The sequence below is a fragment of the Cyprinus carpio genome, chromosome A18, assembly GCF_018340385.1.
Source record: "Cyprinus carpio isolate SPL01 chromosome A18, ASM1834038v1, whole genome shotgun sequence".
NCBI lineage: Eukaryota > Metazoa > Chordata > Actinopteri > Cypriniformes > Cyprinidae > Cyprinus > Cyprinus carpio.
This window is the reverse complement of record NC_056589.1, coordinates 12005418-12025331: the sequence shown is the minus strand read 5'-3', so window position 1 is coordinate 12025331 and position 19914 is coordinate 12005418. Positions and strand designations below refer to the sequence as shown.

Sequence of the window (19914 nt, the reverse complement as noted above, 5' to 3'; positions counted from 1 at the left end):
GTGGGTGGCTTTAATAAAACAGTGAACAGCGAGAAATATACGTTTAATGTGGTAAATATAAGAGGAATATGTCAAAGTCATTTATATGTGCCAATCTTCCTGCTGCCAGCTGGTGGCGCTATGACTATAACTGGATTTTGTCATGTAGATTTTTTCAGTCCAGCACTTTTATTAAGCATATGAAATTTAGTGCAGATTGAACATGGAATGTTTGAGTCAGTATAAAGCATGATGTGTCCTATTGCCAACAGGTGGCGCTATGATTATAACTGAACATTGGCCTTTAGATGTCTTCAGGCCATGACTCTTTCCAAATATTTGAAGTTTGGTGCACATTGGACATTGCATGTTTTAGTAAGTGTAAAACAAGCCATTTCTTGATGCCAGCAGGTGGCGCTATGATTATAGTGGATTATTGACCTTCAGTTGTGTTCAGGCCAAGACTCTTATCAAACATATGAAGTTTGGGGAAGATCGGACATTTTATGCCTGACTTATCGAACTTTGTCACAGCGCCATGGTCACACCCTTTAATGAAAACTCAAGATCTTCACAATTTAACATTGCAAAGGCCTTTAGATTAGACTGACCAAAAAAAATTATAAAGTGTCATAAAATTTCTAGGAGTAGTTTGTTACCGTGTAAAACATGTCACTTCCTGTTGCCAGCAGGTGGCGCTATGGCTATATCTGAATATAAGCATGTAGATATATTCAGGTCAGGAGTCTTATCAAACATGTGAAGTTTGGGACAGATTGGACATTGTATGTCTGAGTTATAGCAACTTCCTTTCTCATGGCGAAACATCAAAATTTGTAAGGCCGCCAAAGACACACCTTTCAACGAAAACTCAAGATCTTCGCAATTTAACACCACAAAGGCCTTTAGATTACACTGACCAAATTGGGTGTTGATCTGAATAAATCTCTAGTAGGAGTTCGTTAAAGTACAACCCCTGAAAATGGCAAAAATCACACAAATTTTGCGGAGAAAATTCAAAATAACCAACTTCCTGTTGGGATTACAATTTCGTACCAAGAGACTTTTTTGTAGGTATTGGTGTGTTACATGTGTGTACCATTTTTTGTACTTGTAAGTGAAACGTAGCTCAAGGCACACTCCGTTGAATGTGTATAGGTGGCGCTATCGAGCCATTTTGCCACACCCGATGGAATATTGGCCTTCAGATGTATTCAGGCAAGGACTCTTTTCAAACATGTGAAGTTTGGGCAAGATCGGACATTTTATGCCTGAGTTACAACAACTTTTATTCCCATGGCGAGACATCGAACTTTGTCACTGCGCTATGGACACGCCCTTTAACGAAACTCAAGATCTTCACAATTTAACATCGCCCAGGCCTTTAGATTAGACTGACAGAAAAAAAAAAAAATTGATGTCATAAAATTTCTAGGAGTAGTTCGTTACAGTGTAAAATTTGTCACTTCCTGTGGCCAGTAGGTGGCGCTATGACTATAACTGAATATGGGCATGTCGATCTGTTCAGGTCAGGAGTCTTATCAAACATGTGAAGTTTGTGGCAGATTGGACATTGTACAGGTCCTTCTCAAAAAATTAGCATATTGTGATAAAAGTTCATTATTTTCCGTAATGTAATGATAAAAATTAAACTTTCATATATTTTAGATTCAGTGCACACCAACTGAAATATTTCAGGTCTTTTATTGTTTTAATACTGATGATTTTGGCATACAGCTCATCAAAAACCCCAAATTCCTATCTCAAAAAATTAGCATGTTTTCATCCGACCAATAAAAGAAAAGTGTTTTTAATACAAAAAAGGTCAACCTTCAAATAATTATGTTCAGTTATGCACTCAATACTTGGTCGGGAATCCTTTTGCAGAAATGACTGCTTCAATGCGGCGTGGCATGGAGGCAATCAGCCTGTGGCACTGCTGAGGTGTTATGGAGGCCCAGGATGCTTCGATAGCGGCCTTAAGCTCATTCAGAGTGTTGGGTCTTGCGTCTCTCAACTTTCTCTTCACAATATTCCACAGATTCTCTATGGGGTTCAGGTCAGGAGAGTTGGCAGGCCAATTGAGCACAGTAATACCATGGTCAGTAAACCATTTACCAGTGGGTTTTGGCACTGTGAGCAAGTGCCAGGTCGTGCTGAAAAACGAAATCTTCATCTCCATAAAGCTTTTCAGCAGATGGAAGCATGAAGTGCACCAAAATCTCCTGATAGCTAGCTGCATTGACCCTGCCCTTGATAAAACACAGTGGACCAACACCAGCAACTGACATGGCACCCCAGACCATCACTGACTGTGGGTACTTGACACTGGACTTCAGGCATTTTGGCATTTCCTTCTCCCCAGTCTTCCTCCAGACTCTGGCACCTTGTTTTCCGAATGACATGCAAAATTTGCTTTCATCCGAAAAAAGTACTTTGGACCACTGAGCAACTGTCCAGTGCTGCTTCTCTGTAGCCCAGGTCAGGCGCTTCTGCCACTGTTTCTGGTTCAAAAGTGGCTTGACCTGGGGAATGCGGCACCTGTAGCCCATTTCCTGCAAACGCCTGTGCACGGTGGCTCTGGATGTTTCTACTCCAGACTCAGTCCACTGCTTCCGCAGGTCCCCCAAGGTCTGGAATCGGTCCTTCTCCACAATCTTCCTCAGGGTCCGGTCACCTCTTCTCATTGTGCAGCGTTTTTTTGCCACACTTTTTCCTTGCCACAGACTTCCCACTGAGGTGCCTTGATACAGCACTCTGGGAACAGCCTATTCGTTCAGAAATTTCTTTCTGTGTCTTACCCTCTCGCTTGAGGGTGTCAATGATGGCCTTCTGGACAGCAGTCAGGTCGGCAGTCTTACCCATGATTGCGGTTTTTGAGTAATGAACCAGGCTGGGAGTTTTTAAAAGCCTCAGGAATCTTTTGCAGGTGTTTAGAGTTAATTAGTTGATTCAGATGATTAGGTTAATAGCTCGTTTAGAGAACCTTTTCATGATATGCAAATTTTTTGAGATAGGAATTTTGGGTTTTCATGAGCTGTATGCCAAAATCATCAGTATTAAAACAATAAAAGACCTGAAATATTTCAGTTGGTGTGCAATGAATCTAAAATATATGGAAGTTTAATTTTTATCATTACATTATGGAAAATAAGGAACTTTTATCACAATATGCTAATGTTTTGAAAAGGACCTGTATGTCTGAGTTATAGTGACTTCATTTTTCATGGCGAAACATCGAAATTCGTCAGGCCGCCATGGACACCCCCTTCAACGAAAACTCAAGATCTTCGCAATTTAACATCGCCAAGGCCTTTAGATTGGGCATTCCAAATTTGGTGTTGATCTGAATAAATCTCTAGCAGGAGTTCGTTAAAATACAACGCATGCAAATGACAAAAATGACCAAAAAAATTTGCTCATAAAATTTAAAATAACTGACTTCCTGTTGGGTTTTGGATATTGCTCCAAGAGTCTTTTTTGTAGGTACTGATGCTATAAATGTGTGAGCTAATTTTCGTGCATGTACGTGAAACATAGCTCGAGGGCTGTTGATTTTTTTAGAATAGGTGGTGCTGTTGAGTCATTTTGCCACACCCTCTTCTGAAACCTATATCAGACGTAAATTTTTACCAGGTCTGACGCGTGTGCAAAGTTTCATGACTTTTCGAGCATGTTTAGGCCCTCAAAAATGCAATTCATTTTGGAGAAGAAGAAGAAGAAGAAACATAGCAGATTCAATAGGGTCCTCACACCATCGGTGCTCGGGCCCTAATTATGTCCCCACTACATTTAACAAATGGCTCGTTTGTAATGGGTTTGTTTTTTTTATCTTGTCGCGCTGGTGTTTTTTACCAGGACATGCGTCACAGTATGGTGAGGGGCGTAACATTTCTGTCACACGCTTGAGGCATTCGGCCAATCACAAAGCACTGGATATCTGGTCAATCAGAGCACACCTCGCTTTTAAGACTGATGAGCTTTGTAAAAAACTACGCATTTAAGAAAGGCGGGCACAGAGGAGAAACAATAATGTACAGTATGTGGAAAATAATGTTTTTTTTTTTAACCGTAAACCACATAAACACATTTCATTAAACCAAATACACATCATATGACCCCTTTAATATTCTACTTTTTGTACAATTTTAAGGCGTTTTTATGTCGCAGTTTTATTCTATTATTCTTGATTTCTCATAACTTTTATTTTAAGTTTTTTTTTTATGGTGTGAGTCAGAGTAAATTGTGACGCAAATAGTGTCATGAACGTGCAGCCTTGTACAGAGAGGACCAATGACCAAGGTCAGGATTTTTCTTTCAAAAACTTAGATTGAAATGACAGCCCTTTAATATAACATAAGGAAATTGTGTAGCTTTAATGGTTTTCATAATGACATGCATTAAGAGCCTTTGTCAATTACATTTTTAAATGTTTACATTTTTGATGCTTTAGGCTGCAGCCCACGACTATCACGTTTTAAAATTAACTTTCTAAAAATTAATTTTAAATTAATTTTCAGATTTTTAAGGATATTATAATGTTATTGTTTTATTTCGTTATTTGATCTCCATTTACAAAACAATATAAATTTCAGTCATTTTGCAAACTGTCCCTTTGCACCACCTGGCGGTAGTTTCACAAACAACTTCAACACGCGACTGACTTGCAATTAACACTGTGGCCCTGCGGCGGTAGTAGTCATTTTGGTTGGCTACCTACTGTACTGTGGCGGGAACACTGTAAAAAGTAATACCTAGATCTAACTTATAAAAAGTGAGGCAAGTGGCTGCACTGGATGTTTTAAGTTGAGTCAACTTGCAGCCATTTTTAAGTATAATAAACTCTTTAACATAACTTGATTTTGTTGCGTTTTAATTAAGTAGAGTTAACTAATAGTACTAGTATTACTCAGTTAGATAAACTTTTTTTTTTAAATTATGGGTTGCTACAAGTAACCTGTACTCATTTTAATTGGGTTCTATGAACTTTATGTTCTTAGTAAAATGAACCTAATCACATGTGAATAAACATTTTAATTGAGTCCTGGCTATAACCTCAGAAAAGAAATCTAAATGTCTATATTCTAAGCACTACAGTAATTAACTTTACAAAAAAAAAAACTGTCAATAACAATTACAAATCCAATTGAAGAAGAAAAAGACGGGAAGCTAGATTGAAGACAACAACAGTTATTCAATCTCAACCAGTGTCACTTTTCACAGGGACTTAAACAGCCAATAAATGTGGCCGCACATGTACACAATAATATAAAACAAACACTGTATTAGTGCATTTTCAACCTGTTCTGAACAGTAAAGTGAAATATCCAAATTGCCCAATCTGCAATGCTTGGATAAAGGTAAATGTGAGCCATAACATCATATTGTATCACACTGGAACTGCAATGTCAAAAATTATTACAGTATTTATATATTTTGAACAACTATTATTTTTAAGAACTCCCAAATTGTGCACACAACAGCGTTGAGTATATACACCTCATGAGGTTATGATCGGCACAGAACACAGTCCAAAGTCCACATTAATTAAGGCACTGAACAATGAACACAAAAGGAAAATAACCATGGAAATTATATTATCTGAGCAACTTTTATCTGTCAAATGAGTCTTAAAGGAAAGCCACCGTTTTTCAATATTCTACAATGTTCTTCCCTCAAATTAGACAAGCTGATACATACCTTTCCCGTCTCTGTGCACTCCCATGCACTCAATCGTTGTAGCGCGCGGCAGCACTATGCTAGCGTTTAGCTTATCCCCATTCATTCCTTAGGATCCAAACAGGGATGAATTTAGAAGCCACCAAACACTTCCATGTTTTCCCTATTTAAAGACGGTTACTTGAGTAGTTACACTAGTAAGTATGGTGACAAAATAAAACGTGGTGATTTTCTAAGCGGATAAAAACTGCAAAACCGCAGAACTTTAGTATTACTGTGCCGAGGTCGTGGTGCTAATTTTTCTTACAATATAGTTATAATTTTTTATCCGCTTAGAAAATCGCTATGTTTTATTTTGTGTCACCATACTTACTCTTGTAACTACTCATGTAACCGTCTTTAAATAGGGAAAATATGGAACTGTTTGGTGGCTTCTAAATTCATCCCTGTTTGGATCCTAATGAATGAATGGTGCCAGTGGCGGACTGGGACAGTAAATCAGGCCGGGAATTTGACTCCACCCCAGGCCACCTCTGTTGGTGCAGTCACCACCACCCAATTCATGTGTCCACCAGACTGCTAAACTTGTAGGCTAACCCTGTTAGTTGATGTAACAGGTGGACTACCATAAGTAATATGAATGGATAAATAAATAAACCCTCAAAAACTCACTAGGAATACACCATCTATATCATCTTTCCCTGAATCCCTCTCTCTCTCACTCTGCACATCTAGTTTCTCTGCTATATGAAATAAGCACTTTCAATAATCTATATTAATTGTGCAGCCATCAATTGTTTGTCCCCATGATCACAGTCCTACTACTGGTGATCTTATAAATCATATAAGCACATATTGTTCTAAGAGTATAGCCAGCATGTTTAGTTTTGCTTATAGCTTAACCTTTACCGGAAGGTTCCTGCTCTGACTCAAAAGCTGAACTGTCCACCCCCTTTTGTTTAACAGCAGGAGCACTTGGAGCACTAGTGCTACTGTTGCTTCCTTCGTCACCTTCAAAATATAAATAAATAAATATACATTGTAGACTAGACTACATATTGTAGGCTAGAAATGGAAAATCAAAATTTCTGGTCAAATTTGGCACTAAAAAAATACTGTGTCCCCATATGAAAAACAGTGTGCTAGTTTGTCATAAAGATGCTCTTTTAAAACTTCTATCATTATATATATTTGTAACTTTTTTTAAGAATAGTTTGTATCTATTGTAAGTCTCTTTGGATGAAAGCGTCCGTCTGCCAAATGATTACGTAAATATAAGGGGTGGAACAGTTCAACTTTTTCACGGTTAGGTTTGTTTCACAGTTTTAGAGTCACTGTTTCGCTACCGTTGTATGTGCTATGTTTATGGAAAAACGATACTTTCAAAAAATATATATTTTATCATATTAAGAATATTCTAACTACAAGCAACAGCACAAACAAATACAATAGAGTAAAGCTACAAATAAAATAAACTGACTTTCAGGGGTTTTTAGGTAGGTGTATAGCATAGTTTTTAGGTACATAAATTGAATAAAGTAATCAAATGTAAAACAGCATTGCATTTTGGACTACACATTAAAGATAAATCTTTATTAAAGTAACAAAAGCTTTTCAATCAAGAGCAGTGAGTGATTTCTTTGTTGTTGCTGTTCGATTAATATAAAGACTGTCACTTTAAAAGAATGCACTGATCCAGTGTACGTATTCGTATTGAACAAGAGTGAATGGTTTGGCCACGTTTTTTTTTTTTTTTTGTCGCTGTTGTTGTAATGTCTGGGAAGCCAGAATGTTCATCCATCAACAGAAACATATATTAACTGAACCCTGTTTGTTTTACGTGTTATTTATAGTAAACCATATTACAGATGCTTTGTCAGATTTAAGTTGAACAGCGTTTCCAGCTCGTGCCGAACCGTGTGTGGAGAACCGAACAGTTAGATTTTTTCAGTGAACCGTCCCACCCCTAGTAAATATAATGTAAATGTAATGCTGACCGACCTGCTCCCTTACTAGTGAACATGGCTGGGATTTTGCATCAACTTAATGCGTCTGTGGCCAGGGCTTTTCTCTTTTTTTATACGTTCCCACTCTGCTCCCCCTTTGTTTTACGCTCCATTTTTTGCACGGTTTTCTAAGATGAAGCCTGCCTCTGGATATAACCAATTAGGCAGTGCTTCGCTGATGTTGGGTCATGCGGTGGTGTCATTTTCACTCCGCGATCGCCTGATTCGTAGATTCATAAATCCGCCAATTAATTCGCAGTTGCATCCCAGCCTATTGCACGTCAGCCTGATCGACTGCACAGCGGCAGCCGGCAGGCCAGAATGACCATCAGGCCACCGGGAAATGTCCCGGTGCTCCCGATGGCCAGTCCGCCCCTGAATGGTGCTAAGCTAAATATGGAATATGGAAAAACGGTGGCGTTTTCTTTAAGGTCAAAAACAAACAAAAAAGAACATCTGTAAGACTAAATATTTTAAATCAAAATACTGGTAAAATTCAAAGACAAATATTTAAATCACCCTGAAGATTATCAAATTATCTGATTATGTTACAGTACGTTTAAGTTGGTATTTGGTAAACTCACCTACCAAAGTGATTGGATTATTTTAAAAGATGGCAAACAATGCAAGATGACATTGAGAAATCATCTAAGACAACTTGGTGAGGAGATTTGCATACTTGGATGATGGCTTAGGACAGTGGTTCTCAACTCCAGTCCTCGGGACCCACTGCTCTGCACATTTTGTTTGTCTCCCTTATTTATCGCACCTGATTCAGATCATCAGCTCATTAGGAGAGAGATCCATGAACTGAACTGAGTGTGTCAGATTCAGAAACATTCAAAATGTGCAGAGCAGTGGGTCCCGAGGCCTGGAGTTGAGAACCACTGGCTTAGGATGCATGGGGTCCAATCCCACAAAGAGTCTCTAATATATCTAAAAAGTATACACCAGTTTTGAGGGATACTTGAGGTCGAGGGCATAGGTAAGTCAGAGCAGTGGAGGCAGCATGCTTTCGACAGGGTTTGGCAGATGGAATATTGGGGTTTCATGAGCGGTTGCCAAATCATCATATAAACATAAAAAACCTGCAATATTTCAGTTGGTGTGCAAGTGAATCTAAACTCTATGGAAGTTTAATTTTTATCATTACAAATTTATGGAAAAATAAGGAACTTTTATCACAATAGGCTAATGTTTTGCAAAGGGACCTGTATTATGTCTGAGTTATAGTGACTTCATTTTTCATGGCGAAACATCGAAATTCGTACCGGCCGCCATGGACACCCCCTCAACGGAAAACTCAAGAATCGTCGCAATTTAACATACGCCAAGGCCTTTAGATTGGGCCCCCCCCCCCACAATTTCCAAATTTTGTGTTGATCGTGAAATAAAAATTGCCCTCCTAGCAGGAGTTCGTTAAAATACAACGCATGCAAATGACAAAAATGGACCAAAAAAATTTGCTCATAAAAATTAAAATAACTGACTTCCTGTTGGGTTTTTGGATATTGCTCCAAGAGTCTTTTTTGTAGGTACTGATGCTATAAATGTTGTGAGCTAATTTTCGTGCATGTACGGTGAAACAATAAGCTCCGAGGGCTGTGATTGGTTTTTAGAATAGGTGGTGCTGTTTGAGTCATTTTGTCCACACCCTCTTCTGAAACCTATATCAGACGTAAATTTTTACCAGGTGCTGTGACGCGTGTGTGCAAAGTGTCATGACGTTTCGAGCCATGTTTAGTCCCTCAAAAATGCAATTCATTTTGGAGAAGAAGAAGAGAGAAGAAACATAGCGATTCAATAGGGTCCTCACACCATCGGTGCTCGGGCCCTAATTATGTTCCCCACTACATTTAACAATGGGAGCTCGTTTTGTAATGAGGTTTGTTTTTTTTATCTTGTCGCGCTGGTGTTTTTTACCAGGACATGCGTTCCACAGTATGGTGAGGGGCGTAACATTCTCCATCACACGCTTGAGGCATTTTCGGCCAATCACAAAGCACTGGTATCTGGTCAATCAGAGCACACCTCGCTTTTTAAGACTGATGAGCTTTGTAAAAAACTACGCATTTAAGAAGGCGGGCACAGAGGAGAACATAATGTACAGTATGTGGAAAAATATGTTTTTTTTTTTAACCAAAACCCCATAAACACATTTCATTAAACCAAATACACATCATATGACCCCTTTTAATATTCTTACTTTTGTGTACAATTTTAAGGCGTTTTTATGTCGCAGTTTTTATTCTATTATTCTTGAATCTTCTCATGAACTTTTATTTTAAGTTTTTTTTTTATGGTGTGAGTCAGAGTAAATTGTGACGCAAATAGTGTCATGAACGTGCAGGTCCTTGTACAGAGAGGACCAATGACTCAAGGTCAGGATTTTTCTTTCAAAAACTTAGATTGAAATGACAGCCCTTTAATATAACATTAAGGAAATTGTGTCAGGCTTTAATGGTTATGGTTTTCATCATGCATTAAGAGCCTTTGTCAATTACATTTTTAAATGTTTACATTTTTGATGCTTTAGGCTGCAGCCCACGACTATCACGTTTTAAAATTAACTTTCTAAAAATTAATTTTAATTAATTTTCAGATTTTTAAGGATGTTATAATGTTATTGTTTTATTTCGTTATTTGATCTCCATTACAAAACAATATAAATTTTCAGATCATTTTGCAAACTGTCCCTTTGCACCACCTGGGCGGGTAGTTTCAACAACAACTTTCAACACGCGACTGACTTGCAATTAACACTGTGGCCCTGCGGCGGTAGTAGTCATTTTGGTTGGCTACCTACTGTACTGTGGCGGGAAACACTGTAAAAAGTAATACCTAGACTAGATCTAACTTATAAAAAGTGAGGCAAGTGTCTGCATTGGATGTTTTAAGTTGAGTCAACTTGCGCCATATTTTTAAGTATAATAAACTCTTTAACATTTTTTGATTTTGTTGATTTTTTTTTGTTTTGAGTTAACTAATAGTACTAGTATTACTCAGTTACATAAACTTTTTTTTTTAAATTATGGGTTGCTACAAAGTAAACCTGTACTCATTTAATTGGTTTCTATGAACTTTTGTTCTTAGTAAAATGAAACCTAATCACATGTGAATAAACATTTTAATTGAAGTCCCCTGGCTATAACCTCAGAAAAAAAAGAAATCTAAATGTCTTATTCTAAGCACTACAGTAAATTAAACTTTACAAAAAAAAAAACTGTCAATAAACAATTACAAATCCAATTGAAGAAGAAAAAAAGACGGAAGCTAGATTGAAGGACAACAACACAGTTATTCAATCTCAACCAGTGTCACTTTTCACAGGGACTTAAACAGCACCCAATAAATGTGGCCGCCACATGTACACAATAATATAAAACAAAACCTGTATTAGTGCATTTTCAACCTGTTTCTGAACAGTAAAGTTGAATATCCAAATGCCCAATCTGCAATGCTTGGATAAAGGTAAAATGTGAGCCATAACATCATATTGTATCACAATGGAAACTGCAATGTCAAAAATTATTACAGTATTTATATATTTTGAACAAACTATTATTTTTAAGACTTCCAAATTGTGCACACAACAGCGTTGAGTATATACACCTCATGAGGTTATGATCGGCACAGAACACAGTCCAAAGTCCACATTAATTAAGGCACTGAACAATGAACACAAAAGGAAAATAACCATTGAAATTATATTACCTGAGCAACTTTTATCTGTCAAATGAGTCTTAAAGGAAAACGCCACCGTTTTTCCATATTCCTACAATGTTCTTCCCTCAAATTAGGACAAGCTGATACATACCTTTCCCGTCTCTGTGCACTCCCATGCACTCAATCGTTGTAGCGCGAAGGGCAGCACTATGCTAGCGTTTAGCTTATCCGCATTCATTCCTTAGGATCCAAACAGGGATGAATTTAGAAGCCACCAAACACTTCCATGTTTTCCCTATTTAAAGACGGTTACATGAGTAGTTACACTAGTAAGTATGGTGACAAAATAAAACGTGGTGATTTTCTAAGCGGATAAAAACTGCAAAACCGCAGCACTTAAGTATTACTGCGCCGAGGTCGAAGTGCTTTTCCGCCATACAATATAGTTATAATTTTTTATCCGCTTAGAAAATCGCTATGTTTTATTTTGTGTCACCATACTTACTCTTGTAATACTCATGTAACCGTCTTTAAATAGGGAAAATATGGAACTGTTTGGTGGCTTCTAAATTCATCCCTGTTTGGATCCTAATGAATGAATGGTGCCAGTGGCGGACTGGGACAGTAAAATCAGGCCGGGAATTTGACTCCACCCCAGGCCACCTCTGTTGGTGCAGTCACCACCACCCAATTCATGTGTCCACCAGACTGCTAAAACTTGTAGGGCTAACCCTGTTAGTTGATGTATACAGGTAGACTACCATACATAATATGAATGGATAAATAAATAAACCCTCAAAAACTCACTAGGAATACACCATCTATATCATCTTTCCCTGAATCCCATCTAGTTTTGCTGCTATATGAAATAAGCACTTTCAATAATCTATATTAATTGTGCAGCCATCAATTGTATGTCCCCATGATCACAGTCCCTACTACTGTGATCTTATAAATCATATAAGCACATATTGTTCTAAGAGTATAGCCAGCATGTTTAGTTTGCTTATAGCTTAACCTTTACCGGAAGGTTCCTGCCCTGACTCAAAAGCTGAAACTGTCCACCCCCTTTTGTTTAACAGCAGGAGCACTTGGAGCACTAGTGCTACTGTTGCTTCCTTCGTCACCTTCAAAATAAATAAATATACATTGTAGACTAGACTACATATTGTAGGCTAGAAATGGAAAATCAAAATTTCTGGTTCAAAATTTGGCACTTAAAAAAATACTGTGTCCCCATATGAAAAACAGTGTGCTAGTTTTGTCATAAAGATGCTCTTTTAAAACTTCTATCATTATATATATTTGTAACTTTTTTTAAGAATAGTTTGTATCTATTAGTAAGTCCTCTTTGGATGAAAGCGTCCGTCTGCCAAATGATTACGTAAATATAAGGGGTGGAACAGTTCAACTTTTTCACGGTTAGGTTTGTTTCACGGTTTTAGAGTCACTGTTTCGCTACCGTTGTATGTGCTATGTTTATGGAAAAACGATACTTTCAAAAAAATATATATTTTATCATATTAAGAATATTCTAACTACAAGCAACAGCACAAACAATACAATAGAGTAAACCTACAAATAAAATAAACTGACTTTCAGGGGTTTTTAGGTAGGTGTATAGCATAGTTTTTAGGTACATAAATTGAATAAAGTAATCAAATGTAAAACAGCATTGCATTTTGGACTACACATTAAAGATAAATCTTTATTAAAGTAACAAAAGCTTTTCAATCAAGAGCAGTGAGTGATTTCTTTGTTGTTGCTGTTCGATTAATATAAAGACTGTCACTTTAAAAGAAGCACTGATCCAGTGTACGTATTCGTATTGAACAAGAGTGAATGGTTTGGCCACGTTTTTTTTTTTTTTTTTTTCATCGCTGTTGTTGTAATGTCTGGGAAGCCAGAATGTGTTCATCCATCAACAGAAACATATATTAACTGAACCCTGTTTTGTTTTTACGTGTTATTTATAGTAAACCATATTAAACAGATGCTTTGTCAGATTTAAGTTGAACAGCGTTTCCAGCTCGTGCCGAACCGTGTGTGGAGAACCGAACAGTTAGATTTTTTCAGTGAACCGTCCCACCCCTAGTAAAATATAATGTAAATGTAATGCTGACCGACCTGCTCCCTTACTAGTGAACATGGCTGGGATTTTGCATCAACTTAATGCGTCTGTGGCCAGGGCTTTTCTCTTTTTTTATACGTTCCCACTCTGCTCCCCCTTTGTTTTACGCTCCATTTTTTGCACGGTTTTCTAAGATGAAGCCTGCCTCTGGATATAACCAATTATTAAGTGGTAAACTCACCTACCAAAGTGATTGGATTATTTTAAAAGATGGCAAACAATGCAAGATGACATTGAGAAATCATCTAAGACAATTTGGTGAGGAGATTTGCATACTTGGATGATGGCTTAGGACGCATGGGGTCCAATCCCACAAAGAGTCTCTGATATATCTCAAAAGTATGCACCAGTTTTGAGGGATACTTGAGGTCGAGGGCATAGGTAAGTCCAAACAGGAGGCAGCATGCTTTTGACAGGTTTGGCACACCTCTGACCACGGGCTGTCCTTCTATGATAATCCCAATGGTGTCGGGCTGATGGCACATGTAAATTTTCAGTGGGCAACTGCCAAGCTCAGCTTGCACCTCTGTTTCATCATGACTCTATTGGTGGAGACAAAAAAGAATCAAGAGTTGGGTCAGACAAACAGGTAATGAGATGAATACAGCAGACAGGTAGAAGACAGATAAGACAAAGTCAAAATTGTACTTTTGTTGCTAAAGGTGGTGGATACTAGACCGATACTGTGACTTGAGCATGTGACCAGAGTGAAGTCTACCATGACAATGCCATAGATTCTGGGTACTAAAGTATCATAATCTACTGTAGCATGAGTGTTGTCTTTTTCTGGTTCAAAGGATACATTACAATAAAACAATTCAATTGTCCTTGCCTGTACCTGATTGGTCATCAGATTACAGTTTATTAAGCTACAGAGTTTAAATATCTTTCAAGAGCAAACGTAATTACCCCATATCATCACAATATTAATACATAAAGACATAAAAATAGACAAGTAGCTTTAAGCCCAATACATACGTGGTGGACACTGATGAGGTCTTCCTGTCTCTCCCCCATGTACTCAATCAGGCATCTCAGGACCACTTCTCTCCTTTTCTCCACAGAGGCAGATGGATCCTGTCAAAAAGTAAAATCTGATCAAAATTCACAGCCTGATGACAGTAGCACAAACCACAGAACCTCTGTATTTCAACCATATAAACATATGTGCATGTTGTTTACTCAAAAAAGTCTAGGGGGACAGTTCACAAAATTGAGATTTAACTGTCCAAGTAGGCTGTGTTCATCAATAAGAATCAAGCTTCTATTAGTACATTGTCTATTTCTCACCTAAAATGCTTTCTTAAACATGTTTCAGTGGATCTTTTATGTGTAAAGAGACTGCTTAGGAGCAGTGCACACTCTTGGAAAATGGTGACGAGGGAATTGCATCACTTACATACATATGCAGCCAGCATGTCTATTAACAAAAAGAAGTCCTGGAGTACACAGGGGAAGTGTAACTTCACTGAATGTTCGGGCATACATTTTCACAACAGATCATAAAGGTCACGTAAACTCACTGTCACTAACTTTGGGGCTAACTAACCCCTTAAACTACGCTATACTCTTAGAACAGTGCCTTACATGTAGTTGTCCTTTAAAGAATGAGAGGAGGGGTTCTGATAATGTAGGGTGTTATGATCAGTCTCTGGTTAGTATGAATGTGCTCACCATGCGTCATAACAACTGGCTCAGTAGATTTCAACATATGATGCAGATACACAGACACCACCATCCTTCCCATTAGGAACACGGTGAAATATTGATGACTAAGTACATGATAGAGAATACATTTTGGATGGAAAATGTTTTACATGAGACCATTTTCCTCTTACCTGGATGAGTGTCATCATTTGTAACTTGATTCTTTGACCGACAGCTCCTCCTTTTGCGTTGAAAAGTGACAACAGCTTTGGAGTTTGCCTGTCCAACTGTGACATAAATGTTGACTCAAGTGATATGCCACTGATTCTCAGGAACTCTTCACAGATCTGTAAAGAGAAGTATACAATCTTAGTTACATACTAAAAGTGATATGTTTTTTCTGTGATTTAAACAACATGAGAGTTTTGGATACAAATTAGTTTTCAATCAAATGAAAATCATGGACAGTGTCAAGCAGTAAAGGAACATATTCACTATTCAGTTATTTTTAAGTATGAAAAATGCAAGAATGAAATTTATTCTTTAGTCAAGTTTGTTGCCTTACGTACCCCGTCTTCACAACTATGGGCCATTTACCATAATTGAGCAATGTGAAATTCAACTGAATGTGGCACAGCTTAAAAGAAACAGAGTCTGATGGTGAAGAAAGTTTTGTGAATTATAATTAGAAAAAGATACTGTTGACTTAGTGCATACTGCACTGTATTTTTTAGCCATACCAGTAGATGACAAAGAATTGGATTTTATCTAGCCAACTTTGCTGAGTTTACCTTACCTGTGATGGTTCAAAGAGGGCAGGCCATCTCTCTAGAAGATCTGCAACACTTGGGGCTTGACCTACAATCTCCTGTCTTCTCAAACTGAAGGTTCTTGACATCATCTCATTTATAACTCTGCCGTTATTCTTTTTCTTTGTCTCAGAAATCAACTCTAGCCTGTTACTCTCAAGGGAATCTTCTGTTTCCCCGGCTGGATGAGGGGGCAGGTAGTTAACCTCAGCTTTTCGTGGTTTTTTTATATTCTTTGCTGGTAGCTTGTCTTCAGAAGATTTGCGCTTTAGAGAGTTCACTAAGACTTCTGGAATCCCATGCATTCGAAGTTTGCTTCGGTAGTTTCCTACTTTATACTTCAGGCTCTGCTGCCATCCATAGAGACCACTGAAGGAGCCTGGCTCCTTCAAACATGGGTTCTTTTTTATGAGAGCCTCTGTGACTGCACATCGTTGTGCATCACTTGGGTAGGGAGTGTAAGAAGAGATGAGCTCAGCTAAACACTCCAGAATGTTGGACTTAACACCAGGGTAAGACTTCTCTTTGCACAAAAGGGAACCATCTCTGAGGTAGTTTTCATTGCCTTTTTGAAGCACTAGTTCAGTGTTATATGAAAACTTTGGTAAAGGAAACTCAGTTGGCCATGGCTTGTGCATTCCAGGGCTACGGGGACTGAGTATTATAGTGTCATCAGATTCTGCAGAGATGGAACCACTTGATGTTGATGGTTGAGACACAGAGTCATTTTCTGACACTGATCTGGAGGTAGAGTAATCTTCTGTTGGGAGCTCAGGAATGTCAACATTTGAAAACAAAATGACAGGTGGAACATAAACTACCTTCAGTGTGTCCCTATCCTTCAGGTCATCAATTGAACTTAAAGTAACAAAGTCATCAAAATCCTGGTCTTTGCGCTGAAGGCTTATGTCCATTGAGATCTCAAATGTTTGTTTTATTGTTGCTTCCAACTCTGTAACTGTATGTGGCATTCCAGGAAGACAAAGTTTCTTTATGTCATGGTCCAGGATGACTCGAAATTTTACAGCTGCCTCCATTTTGATGATGTAGCCTGAAAAAGATGACAAAACAACATATTTTTTACATTCAGTCTGGCGTTGTTTAGATAGCATTCTTTGTTGTATGTGCACGGTATATCAAAGAAACTTGAAGAAAACTGAAAAAAAAATGCATACATCAGTACCACTTGAATTATACCAAACGGTATATGAAACGTGTATCTATTCCAGACAAATATGGCGCTTCAGCGTCACCATACGCCTTCCTGCAACCTTATAGTCTGAGAGCGGACATACATCAGTGAGATCCTTCTGTTCCACAAAAACCACAAGCTCTGTGCTCTCCAGCTCAAACGCTCGAAAGTGCTCATCATACCAGGAAATGAATACTTTAGCAATGAAATGGACCTTGTCTCTCAGAATTACTATCTGAAGAACTTCAATAAAGTCTGGGAGTCCTGCAGTAGACCCATAGGCCAAAATCATGCCTTTAGAGTATGTAGTTCCATAAACTGACACAGTGTTGGAAAGATGTACAGTAGTCTGACCTGGATACACTCTTCTTATTGCATTATGTACATTTGTATGCAAAACAGCCACGGGCACTTGGGATACTCTGGCAGTACTGAACGTGGGAACTGTTGTAGTTGCATGCAGATGGTGTGCAATCATCAACTGATGCTTGGTTGCAAGGGAAAATAGTACATTTTTGAAATTCCCTGTATGTCTTACAATTTGTTTGAAGTAACGATGTTTTACCTCGAATCACATCGTCCAAAGTGCAATGACAGGTCCAAACACTTTAATGAGCATTGTTTAGTGCTCTTGGAAGTGGTGTTTGGGGTTCAACTTAACCTGAGGAAACGCAGCAAGTAATCTAAGTCGATGCTCAGAAATCTTTGCATCAAGATATGACAAACTTGCTTCAGTTTGGGTTGGTGCTACCACAAGTTCAACTATGTCTTTAAGACACATGATTACATTCCATGCAGGATCATTCAGTGGTATCTTGTGTCCTATCATTAGTGGGAGCAGTCTGATGAGGGTCCAATTTTCGTGGGCATTTCCTCCGATACTTTTTCGAGTGGATAATGCAATGGGTATGGGTTGTGGACTGTCTGTCTTATCTCCCCACTTGTAAGGAAATGATTTGATTGTGTTGTTAAGCTCGTCAAGTGTGATGTACTTTTTGGCTATGAAATCACTAAAGCACAGTGCTAATTCCATGGGAATAATCCCCTCAAAAAGGTCGTGCAAAATATCAGGCGGATAGCCCTCAACCATGTGAAAATGGTTTAGTTTGTCTGTCAGTGGGCAAGGCCTTTTCACACCAAAGCAGTGGGGTAGTGCAGGGTTTGCTTGTAGAGTCTTAACATGAACGGAATAATCCTCCTTTGTCCGGATGTGAAAAGCACCTGATCTCACTTCCTTTTCTTGAAAGTCAACGTGCTCTCCTAGACAGAACCTGCAAATGTATGGTCCTGAGAAACTTTCAACAAGGCCAGCAACTGAATGTGCGCCAAGATTGTCAGCAACTACACAGTAAACAGTCCCTTTGACAGTTTTACCAAGGACAGGAACCAAAATACCATCTTGTTCCAGTATAGCTATGTCATCCAAGAGTGGCTTGAGAACCTCTGCATAGCCAAATCTTTTAATATCATTAGCTTTGCACAAAAGTGCAAGATACACTGAAGTTAGTGTGGACCGAAAACAGGATTGGATATTTCCCAATATCCAGTACACGGCTGTTATCTTATGTTTCCTTCGAGATGTTCCTAAGGGATTGCATACCTCAAAATCATCTATATAAAGGAATATACAGATTCTCTGCTCTTCAGAATAAAAATCACTCTCTTTATAAATGGCACCATCACGGAATGATCTATACTGTGCAGGAATACTTGTGTGTCCATCATCTGTGAGGAACTTCTCTCTGATATCTTCATTGTTTAAAATTTGTTTCAATGATTCAAGGATCGGAACATACTGAAAACTCTTATTTTCATTCGGATTAAGAATATATTCAACTGGCTCTACAACGTTAAACCTTTGTAGAAAGTACCGTCTCCTTTTGAAAGCTGATGACAGCGGGCCAGCCTTATCAAAAGCCATGCTTATGGGGCTGGATTCATTTAACTCCTCAAATAAAGATGTGACAACTGTGCTATCAATGACACAACTATTCTTCTTCAAGTGTGATTCAACAAAGTCTCTGATAATTGGTATGGATGCTGATGACACAAACTGCATTTCATCTATTAATTCATCAATACACCTGTTTGAGACATTATGTACACTTTCCAGTTTGAGCAGGAAAGCTATATGGTCCACAATTAATTGTCTGTCATCCTTTTCCACAGAATGTGCACCTGAGCTGGTTCCTTCTCCACTACCTTCATCTATATTCTCATCATTGGGCTCCAGTGTTATCAGGTTTAAAAGTTGGTTCCTCATTTGGCTTTTCCAAAAGAACAGCTCCTTTAAAATCACTCAGAATATGAGGAGTGTGCTGTAAATGTTCCATAAATATTGGTTTGAAAATCACACCCTTCAAACACACACTCAACAGTCTCATTACTTTTAAGGTGATGTCCAACGTGTGCAAAATATTCTCTCTCTGTTGGAAACCCTTGTGTCCTACACACCAGGCATGTAAAGGACAGGACAATTTTAGGTCTTTGTGTCTGACTTTCCACATGGCATAGAGACAAATGTGAATGCAAACTACTCCAAGTTTTGAAAGAACATGGACATTCCAAGTATATGCATGGTAATGAATGACTATGGCTGAAGGTTCCATGATGGAGTCTATAATGTTTCAAAATGTCACTTCTGGTAGGTAAGTGGTCACTGCATCTTTTGCATAGCCAACTCATTTTTACCTGTGGCTACATAAATTAGAGAGGAAATGAAAGGCAAAGTAATGACATCTTAGATAAACTTTGCAGTTAAAATAGTTGAGGCACACCATTGTTTACATATGTTAAGAATGTATC

The 19914-nt window shown here is 38.2% G+C and overlaps 1 protein-coding gene across 1 annotated transcript; it reads right to left on the bottom strand.

Moving 5' to 3' along the window:
* Positions 1–8181: 8181 nt before the first annotated feature.
* Positions 8182–17640, bottom strand: LOC109092062. The gene is made up of 5 exons (XM_042775023.1): positions 15905–17640; positions 15300–15455; positions 14440–14538; positions 13643–14003; positions 8182–8248 (listed from the first exon to the last, which is right to left on the bottom strand). Exons 1-4 carry the CDS (start codon positions 17027–17029, stop codon positions 13707–13709), a joined length of 1677 nt encoding a protein of 558 aa, XP_042630957.1. The 5' UTR covers positions 17030–17640; the 3' UTR covers positions 8182–8248; positions 13643–13706.
* Positions 17641–19914: the final 2274 nt, after the last annotated feature.

Excerpts from the sequence above, each read along its gene's own strand:
- LOC109092062 (XM_042775023.1), bottom strand. The coding sequence starts at position 17,029 with ATGCTATCTAAACAACGCCAGACTGAATGTAAAAAATATGTTGTTTTG. Across the intron at positions 15,456-15,904 it reads CCCTCTTTGAACCATCACAG|ATCTGTGAAGAGTTCCTGAG; the intron begins GTAAGGTAAACT and ends TTCTCTTTACAG. Across the intron at positions 14,539-15,299 it reads AAATGATGACACTCATCCAG|GATCCATCTGCCTCTGTGGA; the intron begins GTAAGAGGAAAA and ends ACTTTTTGACAG.